This window comes from Salmo salar, chromosome 01 (genome assembly GCF_965601325.2).
Source record: "Salmo salar chromosome 01, fSalSal1, whole genome shotgun sequence".
NCBI classification, from domain to species: domain Eukaryota; kingdom Metazoa; phylum Chordata; class Actinopteri; order Salmoniformes; family Salmonidae; genus Salmo; species Salmo salar.
Window position 1 is genome coordinate 50,788,266 of NC_138291.1, and position 22,813 is coordinate 50,811,078.

The following is a 22,813-nucleotide window of genomic DNA, read 5'->3' on the forward strand; positions in this document are numbered from 1 at the left end:
GAAGACAACAAAAGGTAATCAAACTTTTGTAATAGTAAATCTGATTTTGGTGAAGGCTAAACTTACCGGGTGTCTAAATAGCTAGCCCGTGATGGCTGGGCTATGTACTTAGAATATTGCAAAATGTGCTTTCACCAAAAAGCTATTTTAAAATCGGACATATCGAGTGCATAGAGGAGTTCTGTATCTATAATTCTTAAAATAATTGTTATGCTTTTTGTGAACGTTTATCGTGAGTAATTTAGTAAATTGTTAGTAAATTCCCCGGAAGTTTGCGGGGGGTATGCTAGTTCTGAACGTCACATGCTAATGTAAAAAGCTGTTTTTTGATATAAATATGAACTTGATTGAACAAAACATGCATGTATTGTATAACATAATGTCCTAGGTGTGTCATCTGATGAAGATCATCAAAGGTTAGTGCTGCATTTAGCTGTCTTCTGGGTTTTTGTGACATTATATGCTAGCTTGAAAAATGGGTGTCTGATTATTTCTGGCTGGGTACTCTGCTGACATAATCTAATGTTTTGCTTTCGCTGTAAAGCCTTTTTGAAATCGGACAGTGTGGTTAGATAAAGGAGAGTCTTGTCTTTAAAATGCTGTGAAATAGTCATATGTTTGAAAAATTGAAGTTTTTGTATTTTTGAGGAATTTGTAATTCGCGCCACGCCTATCATTGGATATTGGAGCAGGTGTTCCGCTAGCGGAACGTCTAGATGTAAGAGGTTAGCAGATAGCAACCTCATTGGCTCTTTAAACACTGCATTAAATAACATAACTCATCTCTTCCCCTATGCAATTAACATCACAACATCACACACTCTCATTTCCATTTTAATGACTTCTCAGCAACGCAACAACTCTGATGATTTTGTGTGTGTGTGTGTGTGTGTGTGTGTGTGTGTGTGTGTGTGTGTGTGTGTGTGTGTGTGTGTGTGTGTGTGTAATGTCAACTTCTCTGTGTGCTGGCAGTGACTAGTAATGAATTTAACGTGATTATTAGTCCTATTAATTATCTTTATAATGTGAAGACACAGATAGAATTATAGAACGCTGCTGAATCACTGAAAGCATTTGACTGCTCCCAGTCTGTCTGTCAGTCTCTTCATGCAGTATGCTGCTGCTATCTGTAACATTTACCATGGGCACCTTGTCTCAGGCACCAATGATAAGCGTTTACAATCCTACACTCACCTGTAGTCATCTTCACACACTAGGACAGAAAGAGGAAGAAGGTGGTCCGAAAAAGAGTGGAACCGGGAGGTACTGTACTATCTAAATTATTTTGTGTCTAAGACATTGGGGGGGGGGGGGGGGGGGATTGTTTTAAGATGGTCATGCATTGGATCATTTAGCTACAGTTGAAGTTGGAAGTTTACATACACCTTAGCCAAATACATTTAAACTCAGTTTTTCACAATTCCTAACATTTAATCCTACTCAAAAAATTCCCTGTCTTGGGTCAGTTAGGATCACCACTTTATTTTAAGAATGTGAAATGTCAGAAAAATAGTAGAGAGAATTATTTATTTCAGCTTTTATTTCTTTCATCGAATTCATACTGGGTCAGAAGTTTACATACACTCAATTTGTATTTGGTAGCATTGTCTTTAACTTGGGTCAAACGTTTCAGGTAGCCTTCCACAAGCTTCCCACAATAAGTTGGGTGAATTTTGGCCCATTCCTACTGACAGAGCTGGTGTAACTGAGTAAGGTTTGCAGGCCTCCTTGCTCGCACACACTTTTTCAGTTCTGCCCACAAATTTTCTATAGGATTGAGGTCAGGGTTTTGTGATGGCCACTCCAAAACCTTGACTTTGTTGTCCTTAAGCCATTTTGCCACAACTTTGGAAGTATGCTTGGGTTCATTGTCCATTTGGAAGACCCATTTGCGACCAAGCTTTAACTTCCTGACTGATGTCTTGAGATGTTGCATCAATATATCCACATACTTTTCCTCCTCATGATGCCATCTATTTTGTGAATTGCACCAGTCCCTCCTGCAGCAAAGAACCCCCACAACATGATGCTGCCACCACCGTGCTTCATGGTTGGGATGGGGTTCTTCGGCTTGAAAGCCTCCCCTTTTTTCCTCCAAACATAACGATGGTCATTATGGACAAACAGTTCTATTTTGTATTCATCAGACCAGAGGACATTTCTCCAAAAAGTATGATCTTTGTCCCCATGTGCAGTTGCAAACCATAGTCTGGCTTTTTTTGTGTGGTTTTTGAGCAGTGGCTTCTTCCTTGCTGAGCGGCCTTTCAGGTTACGTCGATATAGGACACATTTTACTGTGGATATAGATACTTTTATACCTGTTTCCTCCAGCATCTTCACAAGGTCCTTTGCTGTTGTTCTGGGATTGATTTGCACTTTTCGCATCAAAGTACATTCATCTCTAGGAGACAGAACGCGTCTCCTTCCTGAGCGGAATGACGGCAGCGTCCTCCCATGGTTTTTGTACTTGCATACTATTGTTTGTACAGATGAACGTGGTACCTTCAGGCATTTGGAAATTGCTCATAAGGATGAACCAGACTTGTGGAGGTCTACACATTTTTCTTCTGAGGTCTTGGCTGATTTCTTTTGATTTCCCCATTATGTCAAGCAAAGAGGCACTGAGTTTGAAGGTAGGCCATGAAATACATCCACAGGTACACCTCCAATTGACTCAAATTATGTAAATTAGCCTATCAGAAGCTTATTACATACATTACATAATTTTCTGGAATTTTCCAAGCTGTTTAAAGGCACAGTCAACTTAGTGTATGTAAACTTCTGACCCAATGGAATTGTGATACAGTGAATTATAAGTGAAATAATCTGTCTGTAAACAATTGTTGGAAAAATTGTGTCATGCACAAAGTAGATGTCCTAACCGACTTGCCAAAACTATAGTTTGTTAACAAGAAATTTGTGGAGTGGTTGAAAAATGAGATTCAATGACTCCAACCTAACTGAATGTAAAATTCTGACATCAGCTGTATTTGATTTTGAATTTCAGGACCTTTAGGATATAAAAATATATATATAAAAAATTGGATAACATATAGATGTTGTCCTTTACTACTAAAGCCCATAGAAACGCATTACAGTGAGGGAAAAAAGTATTTGATCTCCAGCAGAAAAACGCATGTCAAAAATGCTATAAATTGATTTGCATTTTAATGAGGGAAATAAGTAATTGACCCTCTCTCAATCAGAAAGATTTCTTGCTCCCAGGTGTCTTTTATACAGGTAGCGAGCTGAGATTAGGAGCACACTCTTAAAGGGAGTGCTCCTAATCTCAGTTTGTTACCTGTATAAAAGACATCTGTCCACAGAAGCAATCAATCAATCAGATTCCAAACTCTCCACCATAGCCAAGACCAAAGAGCTCTCCAAGGATGTCAGGGACAAGATTGTAGACCTACACAAGGCTGGAATGGGCTACAAGACCATCGCCAAGCAGCTTGGTGAGAAGGTGACAACAGTTGGTGCGATTATTCGCAAATGGAAGAAACACAAAAGAACAGTCAATCTCCCTCGGCCTGGGGCGCCATGCAAGATCTCACCTCGTGGAGTTGCAATGATCATGAGAACGGTGAGGAATCAGCCCAGAACTACACGGGAGGATCTTGTCAATGATCTCAAGGCAGCTGTGACCATAGTCACCAAGAAAACAATAGGTAACACACTACGCCGTGAAGGACTGAAATCCTGCAGCGCCTGCAAGGTCCCCCTGCTCAAGAAAGCACATATACATGCCCGTCTGAAGTTTGCCAATGAACATCTGAATGATTCAGAGGACAACTGGGTGAAAGTGTTGTGGTCAGATGAGACCAAAATGGAGCTCTTTGGCATCAACTCAACTCGCTGTGTTTGGAGGAGGAGGAATGCTGCCTATGACCCCAAGAACCTCATCCCCACCATCAAACATGGAGGTGGAAACATTATGCTTTGGGGGTGTTTTTCTGCTAAGGGGACAGGACAACTTCACCGCATCAAAGGGACGATGGACGGGGCCATGTTCCGTCAAATCTTGGATGAGAACCCCTTTCCCTCAGCCAGGGCATTGAAAATGGGTCGTGGATGGGTATTCCAGCATGACAATGACCCAAAACACACGGCCAAGGCAACAAAGAAGTGGCTCAAGAAGAAGCACATTAAGGTCCTGGAGTGGCCTTGCCAGTCTCCAGACCTTAATCCCATAGAAAATCTGTGGAGGGAGCTGAAGGTTCGAGTTGCCAAACGTCAGCCTCGAAACCTTAATGACTTGGAGAAGATCTGCAAAGAGGAGTGGGACAAAATCCCTCCTGAGATGTGCGCAAACCTGGTGGCCAACTACAAGAAACGTCTGACCTCTTTGATTGCCAACAAGGGTTTTGCCACCAAGTACTAAGTCATGTTTTGCAGAGGTATGTCAAATACTTATTTCCCTCATTAAAATGCAAATCAATTTATAACATTTTTGACATGTGTTTTTCTGGATTTTTTGTTGTTATTCTGTCTCTCACTGTTCAAATAAACCTACCATTAAAATTATAGATTGATCATTTCTTTGTCAGTGGGCAAATGTACAAAATAATAGGCAAAAATAAATAGGCAAAAATAATAGGCAAAAATAAATCATAAAAAACAAAGTTTTGAAATGTCTGTCCTAAATCTAAGAGATATTTTTTTTAAACTCGGGAAATATATACAGTGCCTTGAGAAAGTATTCTGACCTCTTTACTTTTTCCACATTTTGCTAAGTAACAGCCTTATTCTACAAATTATTCAATTGTTGTTGTTTTTCTTCATCAATCTACACACAATACCCCATAATGATAAAGCAAAAACAGTCTTCTTGGGTATGACACTATAAGCTTGGCACACCTGTATTTGGGGAGTTTCTCCCATTCTTCTCTGCAGATGCTCTCAAGCTCTGTCAGCTTATATGGGCAGTGTTGCTGCACAGCTATTTTCAGGTCTCTTCAGAGATGTTTGATTGGGTTCAAGTCCGGGCTCTGGCTGGGCCACTCAAGGACATCAAATAAAATAAAAATGTATTTGTCACATTCGCTGAATACAACAGGTGTAGACCTCACAGTGAAATGCTTACTTACAAGCCCTTAACCAACAATGCATTTTTAAGAAAAATAAGTGTTAAGTAAAAAATGGAAAAGTAAAGTAACAAAAAAATAAAGAGCAGCAGTAAAATAACAATAGCGAGGATATATACAGGGGGTACCAGTACAGAGTCAATGTGCGGGGCCAATGTTTAGTCGAGATAATTGAGGTAATATGTACATGTAGGTAGAGTTAAAGTGGCTATGCATAGAAAATAAACAGAGAATACAAGCAGAGTAAAAGAGGAGGGGGGGGCAATGCAAATAGTCAGGGTAGCCAATTTATTAGCTGTTCAGGAGTCGTATGGCATTGGGGTAGAAGCTGTTAAGAAATATTTTGGTCCTAGACTTAGTGCTCTGGTAACACTTCCTGTGCGGTAGTAGACAGAAGAGTCTGTGACTAGGGTAACTGGAGTCTTTGACAATTTTTAGGGCCTTCCTCTGACACCGCCTGGTATAGAGGTCCTGGATGGCAGGAATCTTGGCCCCAGTGATGTACTGGGCCATACACACTACCCTCTGTAGCACCTTGCGGTCAGAGGCTGAGCAGCTATCATACCCGGCAGTGATGCAACCAGTCAGGGTGCTCTCGATGGTGCAGCTGTAGAACCTTTTGAGGATCTGAGGACCCATGCCAAATTTTTTCAGTTTCCTGAGGGGGAATAGGCTTTGTCGTGCCCTCTTCACGACTGTCTTGGTGTGTTTGGACCATGACAGTTTGTTGGTGATGTGGACACCAAGAAACTTGAAGCTCTCAACCTGTTCCACTACAGTTGGCCGTGTGGTGCCAGGTCTCTGACCTCCTCCCTATAGGCTGTCTCATTGTTGTCTGTGATCAAGCCTACCACTGGAGTTGTGCCTGGCCATGCAGTCATGAGTGAACAGGGAGTATAGGAGGGGACTGAGCACGCACCCCTGAGGGGCCCCCCTGTTGAGGATCAGCATGGCAGATGTGTTGTTACCTACCCTTACCACCTGGGGATGGCCCGTCAGGACGTACAGGATCCAGTTGCAGAGGGAGGTGTTCAGTCCCATGGTCCTTAGCTTAGTAATGAGCTTTGAGGGCACTATGGTGTTGAACACTGAGCTGTAGTCAATGAATAACATTCTCACATAGGTGTTCCTTTTGTCCAGGTGGGAAAGGTCAGTGTGGAGTGCAATAGACATTGCATCATCTGTGGATCTGTTGGGGCGGTATGCATATTGGAGTTAGGGTTTCTGGTATAATGGTGTTGACGTGAGCCATGACCAGCCTTTCAAAGCACTTCGTAGCTACAGACGTGAGTGCTACGGGTTGGTAGTCATTTAGGCAGGTTACCTTAGTGTTACCTTAGTGTTCTTGGGCACATTCGGAGACTTGTCCGAAAGCCACTCCTGCGTTGTCTTGGCTGTGTGTTTAGGGTCAGTGAAGGTGAACCTTCACCCCCAGTCTGAGATCCTGAGCACTCTAGAGCAGGTGCACTTCAGTCGAGTCTCCTGACACATAGTGTTTGTGAAAGTCTCCCCGTTCCATAAAGTGGTCATAATAGTGTTGTAGGTCAAACCGTTCAGGAGCTACAGACTATTACATGAGAATACCGATTTTCTGTGCTGAAAAATATATTCTGTTAAATCCTATTTCCTGACTGCTCTGCCTTTCAGAAGGTAGAGACCATTCATCAAGCAGTCGATGGTCTGTCAGCAGATGATATGATAAAGAAGAACACAAAATGAATCATGTTTTCATCAGATTTGTACCGCTAAAATTACCGACTCCTGTTTAGGTGGTTCGACACACGCACGCACGCACATGCACACACACACACACACACACACACACACACACATGCACACACACACACACACACACACACACACACACACACACACACACACACACACACACACACAACACACACACACACACACACACACACACACACACACACACACACACAGAGAGAGGAAGGGAGAGACATGCACAGACACACACACACACAACAAACAGAGTTTGTGGAGCAAGATTGAAAGACAGACAGACGCTGTAATTTCATGCCTGTGCGCATGAGTAATACGTCTCTACGTCCTGATCCAGATGGTGCGACGTCTTCATCTGCAGGAGGAAATAATGATGTGGGCAGCGTGTTTCGGGAGGAAAACAACAAAAAGCACATCTTTAACCTTCAACAGCAGCCTGAGCGTATGTGTGTGTGTCTGTGTATTACTGCAGATAAAACTAACAGATATCAATTACTGGGCCCACTGAGGGGTGGTCAGATGGGACAATCCAGATCCATTTACAGAAATAATCAAAACACACCCACAGGGCTGGACGGACCAACGCACACAGCACAGTGACATTGGTGTGTGTGTGGAGCTTTAGGTGCATGTGGACGTGTTTGACTATACTTGTGGGGACTAGACGTCCCCAGAAGAATAGTAAACAAACAGTTGACCAACTGGGGACGTTTTGTTTGTCCCCACAAGGTCAAATACTATTTCTAGTGGATTAAGGTTAAAATTAGCATTAGAATTAGGTTTAGCGTTAGGGTTAGGAGCTAGGGTTAGTTTTAGGGTTAGTGTTAAGGTTAGGTTTTGGGGTTAAGGTAAAAAAAGATTTTGAATGGGACTGAATTTTGTGTCCCCACAAGGTTAGCTATACAAGACAGCGTGTGTGTGTGTCTGTGTGTGCATGTGTCTGCGTGTGTGAGGGTGTTTAGGGGAATGTGTGTGACAAAGAGGTCATGTAGCTAATGAACCGACATTCCCCTAAGGACACACACACTCAAGGTCCTCAAAAGTATAGTAATACACACAAACACAAACACACCCACACTATGCTTACGCTACTTGTCCAGTGTAGTTTGGCTTTACTTCATACCTCCCAAACTATCATACACATTTTGATAGGTGAAACGTTGGCTCCATCTCATGCACCTTCTCCTGTGATGATGATGATTCATGATGTGTGTGTGTGTGTGTGTGCGTGCGTGCGTGCGTGCGTGCGTGCGCGTGTGAGTACGTGTGAGTACGTGCGTGTGTGGGTGTGTGTTACCTCCACAGTGCCAGTTTCTCTCCCCAGTCGTTTGTGGACAGAGCGAATAGCAGAGCTGATTACACCATCTTTCCTCTGGATGGTGCTAGTCAGCTTCCTCTTCACATTGCCTGACGGGACAAAAACCATCAATCCTTCAGTCAGATATACAAGTGCAAATAAAAGTACAAATACAAGTGCAGGCCTGAGCATATTACAAGATCAGTAGATCATACTGATGTGGTTCACTTTTTAAGGCATAAAGATCTGATATTCTGTGCAGGCCTGCGTCTCACCTGTGTGTATACCTGAGTGATGTGTATGTACGTCCATTAATGTGTGTGGTTTCACCTGTGTGTATACCCGAGTGATGTCTGTCTACGTCCATGCCTGTGTGTGGTCTCACCTGTGTATAACTGCCACACCTTGAGTGCTGTCTCCTCCCACAGCGGGCTGATGTCACTCATGCTGACAGGTCCCATCCTCTGCGTCTGATTAGCTGAGAGCTCAATCTTATAGGTGTCTTCTAGAATGGTACGTCTCTCAGTCAGGATCTTAGACCACACAGACTCTGCTAGGGACATCAGCTCTGTAACACACACACACATTCACATTCACATTCATCTCAATCTCATGGGTTATGGATGCAGGCCTTGACCAGGGACATCAGCTCAGCTGTCACTACTGTCACACATGCACACACAGTCCTACCTGTGTCTGAATCAGGTACTTGGCTGAGTGTGGTAGTGTGGCTGGTCTTGAGAGGGAACAGATGAGACAGGATTCTCCGCTGGTGTTTCTTGTGCCTTTCAAACCCAAAGCCTTCTGGGTAGCTGTAGGGCACACAAACAATATCCCATAGCATAGACCTACAATTAATACAAAGCCAGTGGCAATGCGTCATTCAGGGCAGGTGGGGCTGATAATAATAATAACAATAATAATAAATATATACATACACAATTTTTGTTGTCTGTTTTGCACATTATTTTGGCATGAATACATGTCACAAATCAGTTTGCAAAAAATGTTTAAAAAAAAATCTTTGAGTTAATACAAACATGGTGTCTTTTTTGCTTTCTTGATTAAGGCAGCTCCAAAATACAGGTGTTTCAGCCTAGCTCAGTGGTTTCTGTGGTGGTGGGGCAGCCAGCAGAAAATAGTGGTTGGTAATTTTCTGTAGTTGCGCTGTGATTGGCTCAGTGTTCTGTCACTCATGGGGACACTCCGTCACCGCTAAATCTACAGGGAGAGTTTGAAACTTCAAGCCCCTTGAGTGCTGCCATAGATTTACATTAGAAATGCCCATCCAAGAAGGCTGAAGGTCAATGGCCACAGATAAAATTCCGTCAAATGATTGGACTGATCATGTCAACATCATACTTTCAAAATCTTAGCTAGCAAGCTAGACAAGTAGTCATCATCATGAATCAAGTTGACAATCTACTGGCAAATCCATTATAGATAAAATAAATTATAGATAAAACGTATCAGTGCTCATCGGCCATTGGACATAAACATTACACAACAAGTAGGAAATCGCAAATTCAACAAAGAGTGGTTTGGAAGGAATCAGGGGCTAACTGCAAGCTTTGCAAAGCAATCACTAGCCTGCTATTCAGTGGAGATTGTGGTCCAAGTCTGGGTTTAAGGTCTCTTTTCCAAGCTCAAAAGGATAAATTTTCTCATGCAACACCAGGGGCCAGAAAAGGTTGAATACATTAGCCATGCTGTCAATCCAGCATGACTTCTGCCGCATTCAAAACAACTGGAAACTCGGAACTGGGAAATCTCAGACTTCAGTGAGTTCAAAACAACTGGTGAATCTGAAATAGATTTGCTCCGACGTGGAAGATATGTTTAGAACGGTATTCCAACTCGGAAATTCCAAGTCGGGAACTCAGGCCTCTTTCTAAAGGTCCGACCTGAAGATCACTGATGTCATGATTCAATCTTGTTTTTTTCAGTTCCCAGTTGTCTTGAAAGCACCATAAAACCAGAGAATGCCACACATTGATGACAAAATTTGCCCACAAGAAGGACCGCTGTGCCACCTTCATGTTCAAATGAGCACACCACAACAAGGTGAGTCAAAAAATGTATTGTATGCTGCTGCATAAATTATGTAATAAGCCAGGGAGATATATATACTGTACCTAAGAAAGTAATACTAAGTGTATGTTGTGTAGTAAGGTGATAGTAGACCATGTGCCTCACCCTAATAATTTGGTAACTGCGGGGACAGGGGTTGGGCTTTAAAATTATACATCAAAACACACATCACGACAAGAGAGACACCACAACACTACATAAAGAGAAACCTAAGACAACAACATAGCATGGCAGCAACACATGACAACACAGCATGGTAGTAACACAACATGGCAGCAGCACAACATGGTAGCAGCACAAAACATGGTACAAACATTATTAGGCACAGACAAACTCACAAAGATAGAGACATCAATACATCACGCAAAGCAGCCACAACTGTCAGTAAGAGTTATCCGCTCATCGTTCCCTTATGCCATAGTTTGTACATCTCAATTGCCAGAAGAAACCTTTTCAAGACTCCGATGATAGCCAGGTGTAGCAACAGTAAGCATTCACTCCATGGTGCTGAAAAGAAAGCTCTGCTGTTGGGACAGCTTTATGTTGGACCTAACAGTTTGTGGGCACCATTCGTCACCGTTATAGTGCAATTAATGTATTGTTTAGTGTTGTGTTGTGTAGTGGCTTGCATATAAAAACAATTGGGTGGGAGTTTGCCCCACCAAGATTTACATGCTAAAATCGCCACTGTACAAAGCATCCATGATCATAAAGCCAATCACTGGTCTGACTTTTTAACACCATGTGTACGTTTGTGTGTGTATGAGTGCTCGTGCACACGTGTGTGTGTGTACACGTATGTGTGTAACCTACCTGCCAGATCGTATCAACAGAAGACAGTGCAGCAGGCAGGTAATGAAGTTCACGTTGGCATTGTAGGTTGCCATGACTACATCCCAGCGCTCCATGACCACCCGCAGCGTATTGATGACAGCTTCCTGTTCGGCCTGTGTGCGTTGTGGGCGGGACAGGAAGTAGAGCAGGGCTCGGTTGGTGCTGGTGTAGAGGGAGGAAACTGTGTTCTCTTTCTGTGATAGGCCCTTCTCCAGCACCTGACAAGAAACAGCAGGTGAAAACATTCAGATGGTTGCAGATAAACAGAAAGCCGATGTTACATTGTAGTCGCGCTGTGTGGAATTGTGGTTGCAGTTGCATGCCATGTCACCGACTTCGAAGTCGGACATCAGACTGCTAATTTGTTTAACACTTATCCAGGCGTTGTGAGATAGGGCAGGCGACTGCAACGTAGTCAGCCTGGAACGCTACCAGAATTGTTATGAATATAGCTGAATAGAGCTGACAAATCTTGACTTGGTAAATGAAGAACAATCATGTTTGTGTTTCACATCACAGTTTTATCTGAACATTCTTTAACATTACTTACACCCATGGCAGCACATAGCATTCAGAGTGTTTCTCACCACCACTATCTGGTCAGCTAGGAAGGTGAGCAGGTTCTCTGGCTCAACCAGAAACATGCCGCTGTAGAGTTTCTCCAGAAACTTCTGACTGAAAAGCACCATGTTCTCCATCAGTGTGGCCATCTGCCCCTCAGGTCTCTGGGAGTTTGACTCTGATGACAGAGGGAGAAAGATCTGTTGAGTGACATGATACAATATTTTATTGTCCATTTGCATGGGAAATTATTTTGTGATTGTGTGCGTGTGTGTCTGTGTGCGCATGTGTGAGGTGTGTCTGTGTGCCTGTGTGTATGTATGCTTTGTGGACATGTGTGAGTGCATGTGTGAGGTGTGTGTGTGCTCTACCCTGTGTGGTGAGGTGTGTGTTATGTCCATTCTCCTGGCTGGTCATGTGGATGATATCCATGAAGAACTCAATCAATTCAGTCTGGAAGACCTGTCTCCGCTCCAACGATGCTCCTTCTGGGGAATACTGCAACACACGCACACGCACGCACGCACGCACGCACGCACGCACACACGCACACACACACACACACACACACACACACACACACACACACACACACACACACACACACACACACACAGGGTTGAACATGTGCTCCTAAGATAGCAGCCATCCCTGTCTTCTCTCCATCTCCCCTGGTGTTTAGTTACAGGGACCACGTTTAGATGCATACCAATATCTCGTTATTATTCTGGATCCACAAGCGTTCTGTTTTTGAGTTGACACATACATTGCCTTCAGAAAGTATTCACACCGCTTGAATTTTTCAAAACAACATTGTGTTACAGCCTCAATTTAAAATGGATTACATTTAGATTTTGTTTTGACTGGCCTACACACAATACCCCATAGGTAAATTTTTACAAATTAATATAAAAAATGAAAAGCTGAAATATCTTGATTCAATAAGTATTCAACCCCTTTTTTATGGCAAGCCTAAATAAGTTCAGGAGAAAAAAATAAAGCTTAACCTGTTTAGGATAGGGGGCCATATTTTCACGGCCGGATAAAAAACATACCCGATTTAATCTGGTTACTACTCCTGCCCAGTAACTAGAATATGCCTATAATTATTGGCTTTGGATAGAAAACACCCTAACGTTTTTAAAACTGTTTGAATGGTGTCTGTGAGTATAACAGAACTCAAATGGCAGGCCAAAACCTGAGAAGATTCCATGCAGGAAGTGGCCTGTCTGAGAAGTTGTGTTTCATCTTGGCTCTTTTTATTGAAGACTGAGGATCTTTGCTCTAACGTGACACTTCCTACGGCTCCCATAGGCTCTCAGAGCCCGGGAAAAAGCTGAACGATATCGAGGCAGCCTCTGGCTGAAACACATTATCGCTTTTGGCAAGTGGCCGATCAGAGTACTATGGGCTTAGGCGCGTGCCCGAGTCGACCGAATGCTTTATTTTCTTTCGTCTGTTTACCTAAACGCAGATTCCCGGTCGGAATATTAGCGCTTTTTTATGAGAAAAATTACATAAAAATTGATTTTAAACAGCGGTTGACATGCTTCGAAGTACGGTAATGGAATATTTAGAATTTTTTTGTCACGAATTGCGCCATGCTCGTCACCCTTATTTACCCTTTCGGATAGTGTCTTGAACGCACGAACAAAACGCCGCTGTTTGGATATAACTATGGATTATTTTGAACCAAAGCAACATTTGTTATTGAAGTAGAAGTCCTGGGAGTGCATTCTGACGAAGACAGCAAAGGTAATAACATTTTTCTTATAGTAAATCTGACTTTGGTGAGTGCTAAATTTGCTGGGTGTCTAAATAGCTAGCCCTGTGATGCCGGGCTATCTACTGAGAATATTGCAAAATGTGCTTTCACCGAAAAGCTATTTTAAAATCGGACATAGCGAGTGCATAGAGGAGTTCTGTATCTATAATTCTTAAAATAATTGTTATGTTTTTTGTGAACGTTTATCGTGAGTAATTTAGTAAATTCACCGGCAGTGTTCGGTGGGAATGCTAGTCACATGCTAGTCACATGCTAATGTAAAAAGCTGTTTTTTGATATAAATATGAACTTGATTGAACAAAACATGCATGTATTGTATAACATAATGTCCTAGGTGTGTCATCTGATGAAGATCATCAAAGGTTAGTGCTTCATTTAGCTGTCTTCTGGGTTTTTGTGACATTATATGCTAGCTTGAAAAATGGGTGTCTGATTATTTCTGGCTGGGTACTCTGCTGACATAATCTAATGTTTTTCTTTCGCTGTAAAGCCTTTTTGAAATCAGACAGTGTGGTTAGATAAATGAGAGTCTTGTCTTTAAAATGCTGTGAAATAGTCATATGTTGGAAAAATTAAAGTTTTTGTATTTTTGAGGAATTTGTAATTCACGCCACGCCTATCATTGGATATTGGAGCAGGTGTTCCGCTAGCGGAACGTCTAGATGTAAGAGGTTAAGAATAAGTAAAGACACATTCCCATGACGACAAATCTGACCTCTCCCCTCTCTGGGCCCCAAGTGTCTGAGCCCCAGCTAAGGTAGACGTGCAACTGAATCCAGTTGGACACTTTCTAATGACAAGTATCTCAAATAAGCATATTATACTAATAAAACATCTTAATTATCTGTTACCCAACTAATTCTGATTCGTCCATGACACATCAAAGAGAAGTGTATCTTTAAAATGTTGTTAAATAGTTGAATGTTTGAGAAAGTAGAATTATAACATTTTGTTGTTTTAAATTTTCCACCCTGATATTTCACTGGCTGTGTCCTGCAGGTGGGACGCTGGCGTCACACGTAGCCCATAGAAGTTAACCTCACCTGTGTGTGAGTGTGAGTGTGAGTGTGATGTGTGTGTGTGTGTGTGTGTGTGTGTGTGTGTGTGTGTGTGTGTGTGTGTGTGTGTGTGTGTGTGTATATACCTCCAGTAGCAGCAGTAGGGGGTGTGTGTGTTCTTTGGCAGGCACGTTGAGCAGGCTGTCCATTAAGAGGATACGGATGAAGTCACACACCTGCTTCCTGGTTGGCTGACACACCCACTTAGGCACCTCCTCTTCACTCTGAGGAGACGAGAGCAAGAATATTACTATTTATCAAAACCCCCATCATAGGTCTGATGCCACTACAGAAGAAAGATGAAGTAGAGGAGGAGAAAGACACACACACCTCAGGGGGAAACACAGTGCTGGCAAGCGTGTGTAGAAACTCTGGAGACGTCCATAGTGGGTCTCGGGAGCGGTGATTGTGTACCAGACAGAGGAACTGCATCACACTGCCGGGAAACTGAAACTCCCAAGATGCATCAGCGGCAGATGACCGCTATACATGGAGAGCGACAACAAACAGGACAGTATTTAGATTGAGGAAGGGTGTATAGTAAGTTCAAACTGATGCCATTAATAGTAACCATTTACAATGTTAAGTGCTTTGAGACTACATTAGCGCAATTGTCTCAGAGTGAGAATGTAAAATCATTTCTGTGTTATGTTTTGAACCCAGTTGTCTCACCTGTGTGATGATGGCCTTGACCAGCTCCAGTAGCATGGCTGCAGACTTGGAACACAGCTGTAGGGGAGCAGAGTTTGTGTACGCTGTGCTGTCAATCACTGCCTGTAGAACTTCATCCAGATCCAGCTACAGAGGAGACCACAGAGGACATACACGTTTAAAGTCCAACACAGGAATCATCTCATGGATGCCAAAATAGATTTAGCTTTGTTTGATTTACTTTACAGTTAATCATGAGAATTGAATTGTGCAAAATAACCGGAGTGTTAGGAGCCCTATTAAAATGCTCCTAATATCTTGCCATTTCACTTCAATGTAACTTAAGTCACTTTAATGTACTTTAACTACTTTATATCCAGGTTAGTGTCATGTTACCTGTCCGTCAGGTGTTTCTCCTCCTCTCTTCCCCAGCAGTAGAGAGGCCAGCGCTCCGTACACCTGAGGCAGGTGAGCCTGGTGGACCAGAAGCCTTTGCAGCACGTCAAAGCCTGCGCAGGTGACACTCTGACACTCATAGGACCACTCATAAGCTCTCAGGTTGTCTAAGAGACACACAAAAACAAATATCATACAATACATTAAAGGAAAGAATACATCACCGGTGCCAGACTACGGTGGGTATTTAAGGTGTTTTACAATACATTCGGTTGGAGGGTAGTACACAAAACAACAATCCATTGATTAGAGAGTAAGTCTACACAGTCGACACGATGAGAGTATAAACTTCTTTGCATATCTACTCATGTAATGTAAACATTTAGAAAACGGGTTGTTTGGATCCTGGATGCTGATTGGTTGATAGCAGGGAGCTATAGCACCACAATACCCGCATTCCACAGGTAATGCCTGTTAACATCCATTCTCCCACAGGCGTGACTGACAGCTTCTCTGAGCAAGGCAAATTCAGTTATCAGGATCATTATAAAGGATATAAACAAAGAAATGACGATAAAGAAATTATGGTAAAAGAAACAAAAGTGCACATAGTTTGCAGTCATTTCAGCTGCTTGATGTTATTGTGTGTTAGCTTGCCTTTAGCCTAGCTATCCTCCATAACTATATTGTTGACTTGACAATCAGCTGGTTGTTGCCTATTTATACATTATTCATCAAATCATTAAGTTCTTGTTGCCTAGTTATATACTGAATAAAAATATAAATACAACATTCAACAATTTCAACGATTTTACTGAGTAACAGTTCATATAAGAAAACAGTCAATTTAATTCAATTCATTAGTCCCTAGTCTATGGATTTCACATGACTGGGCAGGAGTGCAGCCATGGGTGGGCCCACCTACTTGGGAGCCAGGCCCACCCCACCCACTGGGGAGCCAGGACCTGCCAATTAGAATGAGTTTTTCCGCACAAAAGGGCTTTATTACAGACAGAAATACTCCTCAGTTCATCAGGTGTCTGGGAGGTCTCAGATGATCCTGCAGGTGAAGAAGCCAGATGTGAAGGTCCTGGGCTGGCGTGGTTACATGTGGTCTGCGGTTGTGAGGCCATTCTGGACATACTGACAAGTACTCTAAAATGAAGTTGGAGGCTGCTTATGGTCGAGAAATGTACTTTGAATTCTCTCGCAACAGCTCTGGTGGACATTCTCTGATGGACATCATGCCAATTGCACACTCCCTCAAAACTTCAGACATCTGTGGCATTGTGTTGTGTAGGAAATAAATGTACATTTTAGAGTGGCCTTTTACTGTCCCCAACACATATAGACACATTTGAAAAAACATTTTTGAGAGAAATAAGCGTTTTGTCCGTATGGAAGAATTTGGGGATCTTTTATTTCAGCTCATGAAACATGGGACCAACACTTTACATGTTGCGTTTATAGTTTTGTTCAGTATAAATGATTTATTAAATCATTAGGCCTATTTATTGAAGTTCTTGTCTCTCGTCATTATTGAACCTCTGCTAGCTAGCTAGCTACATGCCAATGATTTCTTTAACATTGCAACGTGGAATGAATAGAATGAAAGACTGGGTCAAAATAATTAACAATATGTTTATGTAATGTAATACAAATCATGTTAATGAACTATAAAACATACAGTATCTAAACAAAAGTATATCGTACCTATGACAACAGAGGGTTCATCCAGGCTCTCTACTAGGGTGCCTGGGGACACGCCCTCTCTGAAGCTGTTCCGCTCGCTCTGATTGGCCAGGAGGAGTGTGAGTAGGCGGAGCCCTAGGCACAGGGTGGAAGAGTGGAGGCGGGGCTGCAGGAACAACAGGAACCAATCACTGCCCAGTGTCTGGATCAGCTCTTTCTGCTCACTGCAGGTGGACACACACACACAGTAGAACAAACATGTTAAAAATGCAGTAGTTCCATTGAAACCCATGTTAACCCTATGGTGAGCGGTTTGACCCTGCAGATACTCACTCTGCAGTGAGAAGACTGTCTGAGCTGATGAGGTCACAGAGAGAAGACAGCAGTTGATTACGGACCCACACTGGTCTGGCTGGACTGAAACTAGCTACAGGAGAGAGGAGAGAATTACTATACACTGACAGTGGTTGGGGTAATGGTTAACCCCTAAGGTCTAAGGGGCCCGGGGATGGGTTTCTACTAAGCTAATATATGTCATTGTTTTAAGATGACCATACCATGGATCATTTAGCTATTTGATTTTGAATTTTAGGTCCCCTGTAAGTATAAAAAAAATACACAAAAAAAATTGTTGAATTTAGTCTTACTGCTATTAGCCCATAGAAATGCATTGAACAACATATTCATACATGGCAAAACACAGTCAAAACATTTATCAAAAGGAAGTAAGTTTTGTGTCTGTCCTCCACTCAGTGGTCAGTGTATTAGGTTCAACCATCTAGAACCAGGTCGGACCTCCCTTTGCCACCAGAACAGCCTGGATTCTTCAGGGAAACGCTGCTCAATCGGTATCAAGGGACCAAACGTGTGTCAGGAAACATTCCCCACATCATTACACCACCACCACCAGTTGACACAAGGCAGGATGGGGCCAGGCAGGATGGTGCTGCAATAGCCCATCCGTGACAAGGACCAACATGTTCTGCGTTCCGAGATGCCGTTCTGCACACCACTGTTGTACTGCGCTGTTATTTGTCTCTTTGTGACCCACCTGTTAGCTTGCACGATTCTTGAGCTCCTTTGACTGCTCATCAATGAGCTGTTTTTGCCCACAGGGCTGCCACTGACTGGATGTTTTTTGTTTGTCGCACCATTCCCGTTAAACCCTAGACACTGTCATGTGTGAAAAGTCCAAGAGGCCTGCCATTTCTGAGATATTGCATATGGCGCGCTGGCACCAACGATCATACCACGGTCAAAGTCACTTAGAATGGGCAAAACAAATGACCTAAAATTCAATCGAACAGTAACTGAATGCCTCGTTGACTGTCAGCCTGCTTTATATAGCAAGCCACAGCCACGTGACTCCCTGTCTGTAGGATCTAACCATTTTTGTGAACGGGATGGTGTGCCTAATAACCTGGACACTGAGTGGATATCTGAGACATATAACAAGGATCAGGAAATGATTTATGTGTTTTTTACCCATATTTAAGTCCTTTTTTACGTCACTAAAGTACTTCCATATATACTGGATGTACAAAACATCAGGAACACCCTGCTAATATTGAGTTGCACCCCATTTTACTTCAGAGCAGCTTTAATTAGATGGTGCATGCTCTCTACAAGGTATCAAAAGCGTTCCACATGGATGCTGGCCCATGTTGACTCCAATGCTTCCCACAGTTATGTCAAGTTGGCTGGATGTCTTTTGTGTGGTGGACCATTCTTGATACACACGGGAAACTGTAGAGCATGAAAAACCCAGCAACATTGCAGTTCTTGACACACTCAAACTGGTGCGCCTGGCACCTACTTCCATACCTCGTTCAAAGGCACTTCAATATTATATCTTGCCCATTCACCCTCTGAATGGCATACATTCACAAACCATGTCTCAATTGTCTCAATGCTTAAAAATCCTTCTTAAAACCTGTCTCATCCCCTTCATCTACACTGATTGAAGTGGATTTAACAAGTGACATCAATAAGAGATCATAGTGTTCACCTGGATTTACCTGTTCAGTCTATGAACAGGTGTTCTTAATATTTTGTACACTAAGGGTATACTGTACTTCCATATATTTTTTTAAACTGGTACTGGGCTACGTTCAGACAAGTCTTGTGAGGCTTGTGGGCATCCTAGAGCAAAACAACCAACGTGTTTGTGAGAGTCTCACCTTTCGATGTTGGGGTCACATTAGTGTGTAACCTAAACTGTTCGGATGCTACAGACAGAAATTGACAAATCGGCCGTACCGACTTCAGACGAGTCCCATTACTCTTGTGGGGGTCGTAGAGTAAAGCATAGAACACCATCATGTTTGTCTTTCCATAGAGGGGTCATATTAGTTTCTAGGCCAAACCGTTTTCGTGAGAAGACCGATTTTCGGGATGTCTCCTGGTCTGACAAACACTGCTGTAGCTCTGCCACCTTCCACCGCAGATGCGGAAGGCTGACATCGGTGGATGTGGTGGATTGCAAAAAAACAGATATCTCTAATTTAAACATACAGATTTTGATGGGGATTTTAGTTGTTATGCTAATTCGATTTCTGTGTGGGCATTAGGGATGTGATTAGGGTTAGGCTAGAACTAAAATGTGCCGTCAGATGCTCGCTTAAGTTCTGGGTGAGACGGGTTAGACAATACTAGAACGAGGAGTGGAAGCAGGGCGGTAGCTCCAACCTCTCTGCAAGTTACGGACAAGTCTATGGGCCAAATGTCCCCTCTCCTACCGAAATTAGAAAGACGCAAACACCTGCAAAATCAGAATTTATCTGAAAAAAAAAATGTGTGCTGGAACCAAGTTCCTTGTTTGTCGTCGAATCCCACGGTCTGTTAAACACTATGACACCAGTTTACGTGCATCTGTCCACGCGAGACTAGGCTGAACTGGAATAGAGCTATTAGCTACTTGTGGGGCTGTACCTTTGGTTTCCTCATCAAGAGAGTCAGAGAGTCCAGAGCTTTCACTCACACTTGGGGGAGGCACGGTGTACACCAGGAAGAGGCCAAGTCTGGAACAAATAGAAAACACACACTTGGTTTAGTACACTAGTGACAAATACACAGCACAATAAGAAGAATGAATGGCTGTCCCATGAAAGACAACACTAAAATTAAACACAGATGAGTATTTCCTATGTGTGTACTGCATATGCCTGTGACACAGAGGTGTGTGTGTGTGTACCTGCGTATGTCGGTGGAGGTGAAGTGTCCTCTAAGCAGGTGAGTGATGATACAGATGGCAACCTTTACTTTCCTGGGGGTCACCATGGGGTCAGCCAATAGGAAGAGCAGTTTAGGCACCAGACCCAGGTTATACATGGCCTTTGCATTACCATGGTCACCACTGGGGGAAAGGGTGGGGGGAGGTGCAGAAGTTCCTTGTTCAATTTACTTGTGGTTGAAGTAAAGTAAGTGTGTAATTTTAACAAGGGTAGCACAACATTTTGTTTTGATGGCTCATGAAGATACTCTACCTTGATGATTTCAGGATTTCAGCAAAGTGATTGAGAACTGACAGGTCCAGACTTTCTGCAGTGTTCTTCCACACCTTCAAGGGAAGGAGCAAATGTTAGAACACCTTCCTAATATTGAGTTGCACCCCCCCCCCCCTCACAACAATTCGTCAGGGCATGGACTCTACAAGGTGTCAAAAGCGTTCCACAGGGATGCTGGCCCATGTTGACTCCAATGCTTCCCACAGTTGTGTCAAAGTGGCTGGATGTCCTTTGGGTGGTGGACCATTCTTGATACACACGGGAAACTGTTGATCATGAAAAACCAAGCAACATTGCAGTTCTTGACACACTCAAACTGGTGCGCCTGGCACCTACTTCCATACCCCGTTCAAAGGCAATTATATATTTTGTCTTGCCCATTCACCCTTTGAATAACACACATACACAATCCATGTCTCAATTGTCACAAGGCATAAAAAAAAATATTTAACCCATCTTCTTCCCTTCATATACACTGATTGAAGTGGATTTAACAAGTGACAGCAATAAGGGATCATAGCTTTCACCTGGATTCACCTGGTCAGTCTATGTCATGGAAAGAGCAAGTGTTCCTAATATTTTGTACACCCAGTCTATATCTAACAGGTGGTGTCTAGGTATCAGCTCTAGGAGTTGATTTGGGAATGTAGGGTTGGTGTAGGGCTGGTGGTAGTACGGTACCTCCAGGTCACAGAGCAGGGCATTGAAGGCGGGTCTGTTGTGTAGACAAGCGGCTCCAGATCCCAGGTGGTCCACTGAACCAGACAGAGACAGCACCAGCTGAAAGGTTCTACTGCTCAACACACCGCTCTTAATCTTCAGCAGGAATGCTAGGAGCTAGAGACAGGGAGGAGGAGATGAGGAACAGAGTCATCATCCCAAGGCAACCACTTTTTAATGTAATTATTGTCATCTACGTTTGGGGGCATCCAGAAGTTTGGGCTGTACAGATATGTCATGAGGCGCCAAAATTCTATCCATTCCGTTTCGTAAAGACCTGACTGGGTTGTGTTCATTAGGGGATGCAGTGGAAAACATTTCAAAACATTTTGCAAGAGAAGTCCAGTTAATCACTCCGTTTCAGTCCATTTTATTCCATTTGGTGCCTAATGAACACGACTTTAATGACAGGTGTTTGGGTTGTACCTACCTTGTAGCCATTGATGCGTGTCATCTCCCGCTCCATGGCAGGGCTTGTCTCCAACACAGACAGCAGAACTTTCACTGCTGCGTACAGCGCTCCGTCGTCTGCCGCCATAGCAACCATGCTTAGGATCACCGCCGGCCCACCAAGGTACAGAAAGCCATCCCCTGCGCTGCTGGGAGCGAACGTCCGCACTCCTGACCGACACCACAACACACGTTCAAACTGTATACTGTGAACAGTTAATAGTACCATACAGATTGACCTCTGATGAAAGCTCACTTACATTTCTTAACTCTTTACACTCGTACCCGTATAAGGGTTGGAAATGTCAGATTTGGGCACTAATAAGTGACAAAATTTGAACGTAGTGGCTGAACAATAACATCAGAGCTCAGGCTCTGCGCTTCACAGCACTGTATGTGTTTTAACGGATAACCGTTCTAAACTTGACACTGCATCGAGTCATCTTAATTTTCAGTATTTCCCTCACTCAGACGTTGCCCCTGTCCCTCCCGGTAATTGGGCAACTTTTGCTAATGTTTTGTTGTCTGAGTGTGGAAAATTCTGTAAATTAAGATGACTCAATGTATTTTGAAAGATGAGATGTTGAGGATTATAATAAATACCGCTTTGATGAAAAACAAGCAAGTGAGTCCAAATGTATACTTCACATCTCCAAATCATAAAACTCATGTCATATACAGTGTCAACATTTATGTAGAGTTACAAGATGTAGAGTTGGATGTAGAGTTACAAGATGTAGAGTTACAAGATGATGTAGAGTTACAATAGGACATGCCGTCATACCAGTGGAGGCTCCTCAGAGGAGGAAGGGGAGGACCATCCTCCTCAGTGAATTTCATAAAAATGTAAATTGTAAAACATTAAAAAAGTTATCCTTTTTAGATAAAACTAACCTAAATATAATCACATCACCAAATAATTGATTAAATCACACTATTTT

General features: G+C 42.9%; 1 protein-coding gene across 4 annotated transcripts in view; it reads right to left on the bottom strand.

Moving 5' to 3' along the window:
- The window catches only part of wdfy4 (WDFY family member 4), a 201,406-nt gene that overhangs the window by 92,166 nt on the left and 86,427 nt on the right, over positions 1–22,813 (bottom strand). For all 4 annotated transcript variants that reach the window (XM_014198734.3, XM_014198716.3, XM_014198725.3 and 1 more), the window contains exons 26-42: positions 21,853–22,043; positions 21,384–21,539; positions 20,682–20,755; positions 20,390–20,551; positions 20,128–20,216; positions 17,530–17,623; positions 17,218–17,420; positions 15,505–15,671; positions 15,130–15,255; positions 14,788–14,940; positions 14,544–14,681; positions 11,985–12,111; positions 11,640–11,791; positions 11,032–11,270; positions 8,818–8,939; positions 8,513–8,695; positions 8,128–8,237 (exon numbers count right to left, since the gene is read on the bottom strand). In XM_014198734.3, coding sequence (XP_014054209.3) covers positions 8,128–8,237; positions 8,513–8,695; positions 8,818–8,939; positions 11,032–11,270; positions 11,640–11,791; positions 11,985–12,111; positions 14,544–14,681; positions 14,788–14,940; positions 15,130–15,255; positions 15,505–15,671; positions 17,218–17,420; positions 17,530–17,623; positions 20,128–20,216; positions 20,390–20,551; positions 20,682–20,755; positions 21,384–21,539; positions 21,853–22,043 — 2,486 coding nt within the window. The remainder of the gene's footprint in view (positions 1–8,127; positions 8,238–8,512; positions 8,696–8,817; positions 8,940–11,031; positions 11,271–11,639; positions 11,792–11,984; positions 12,112–14,543; positions 14,682–14,787; positions 14,941–15,129; positions 15,256–15,504; positions 15,672–17,217; positions 17,421–17,529; positions 17,624–20,127; positions 20,217–20,389; positions 20,552–20,681; positions 20,756–21,383; positions 21,540–21,852; positions 22,044–22,813) is intronic.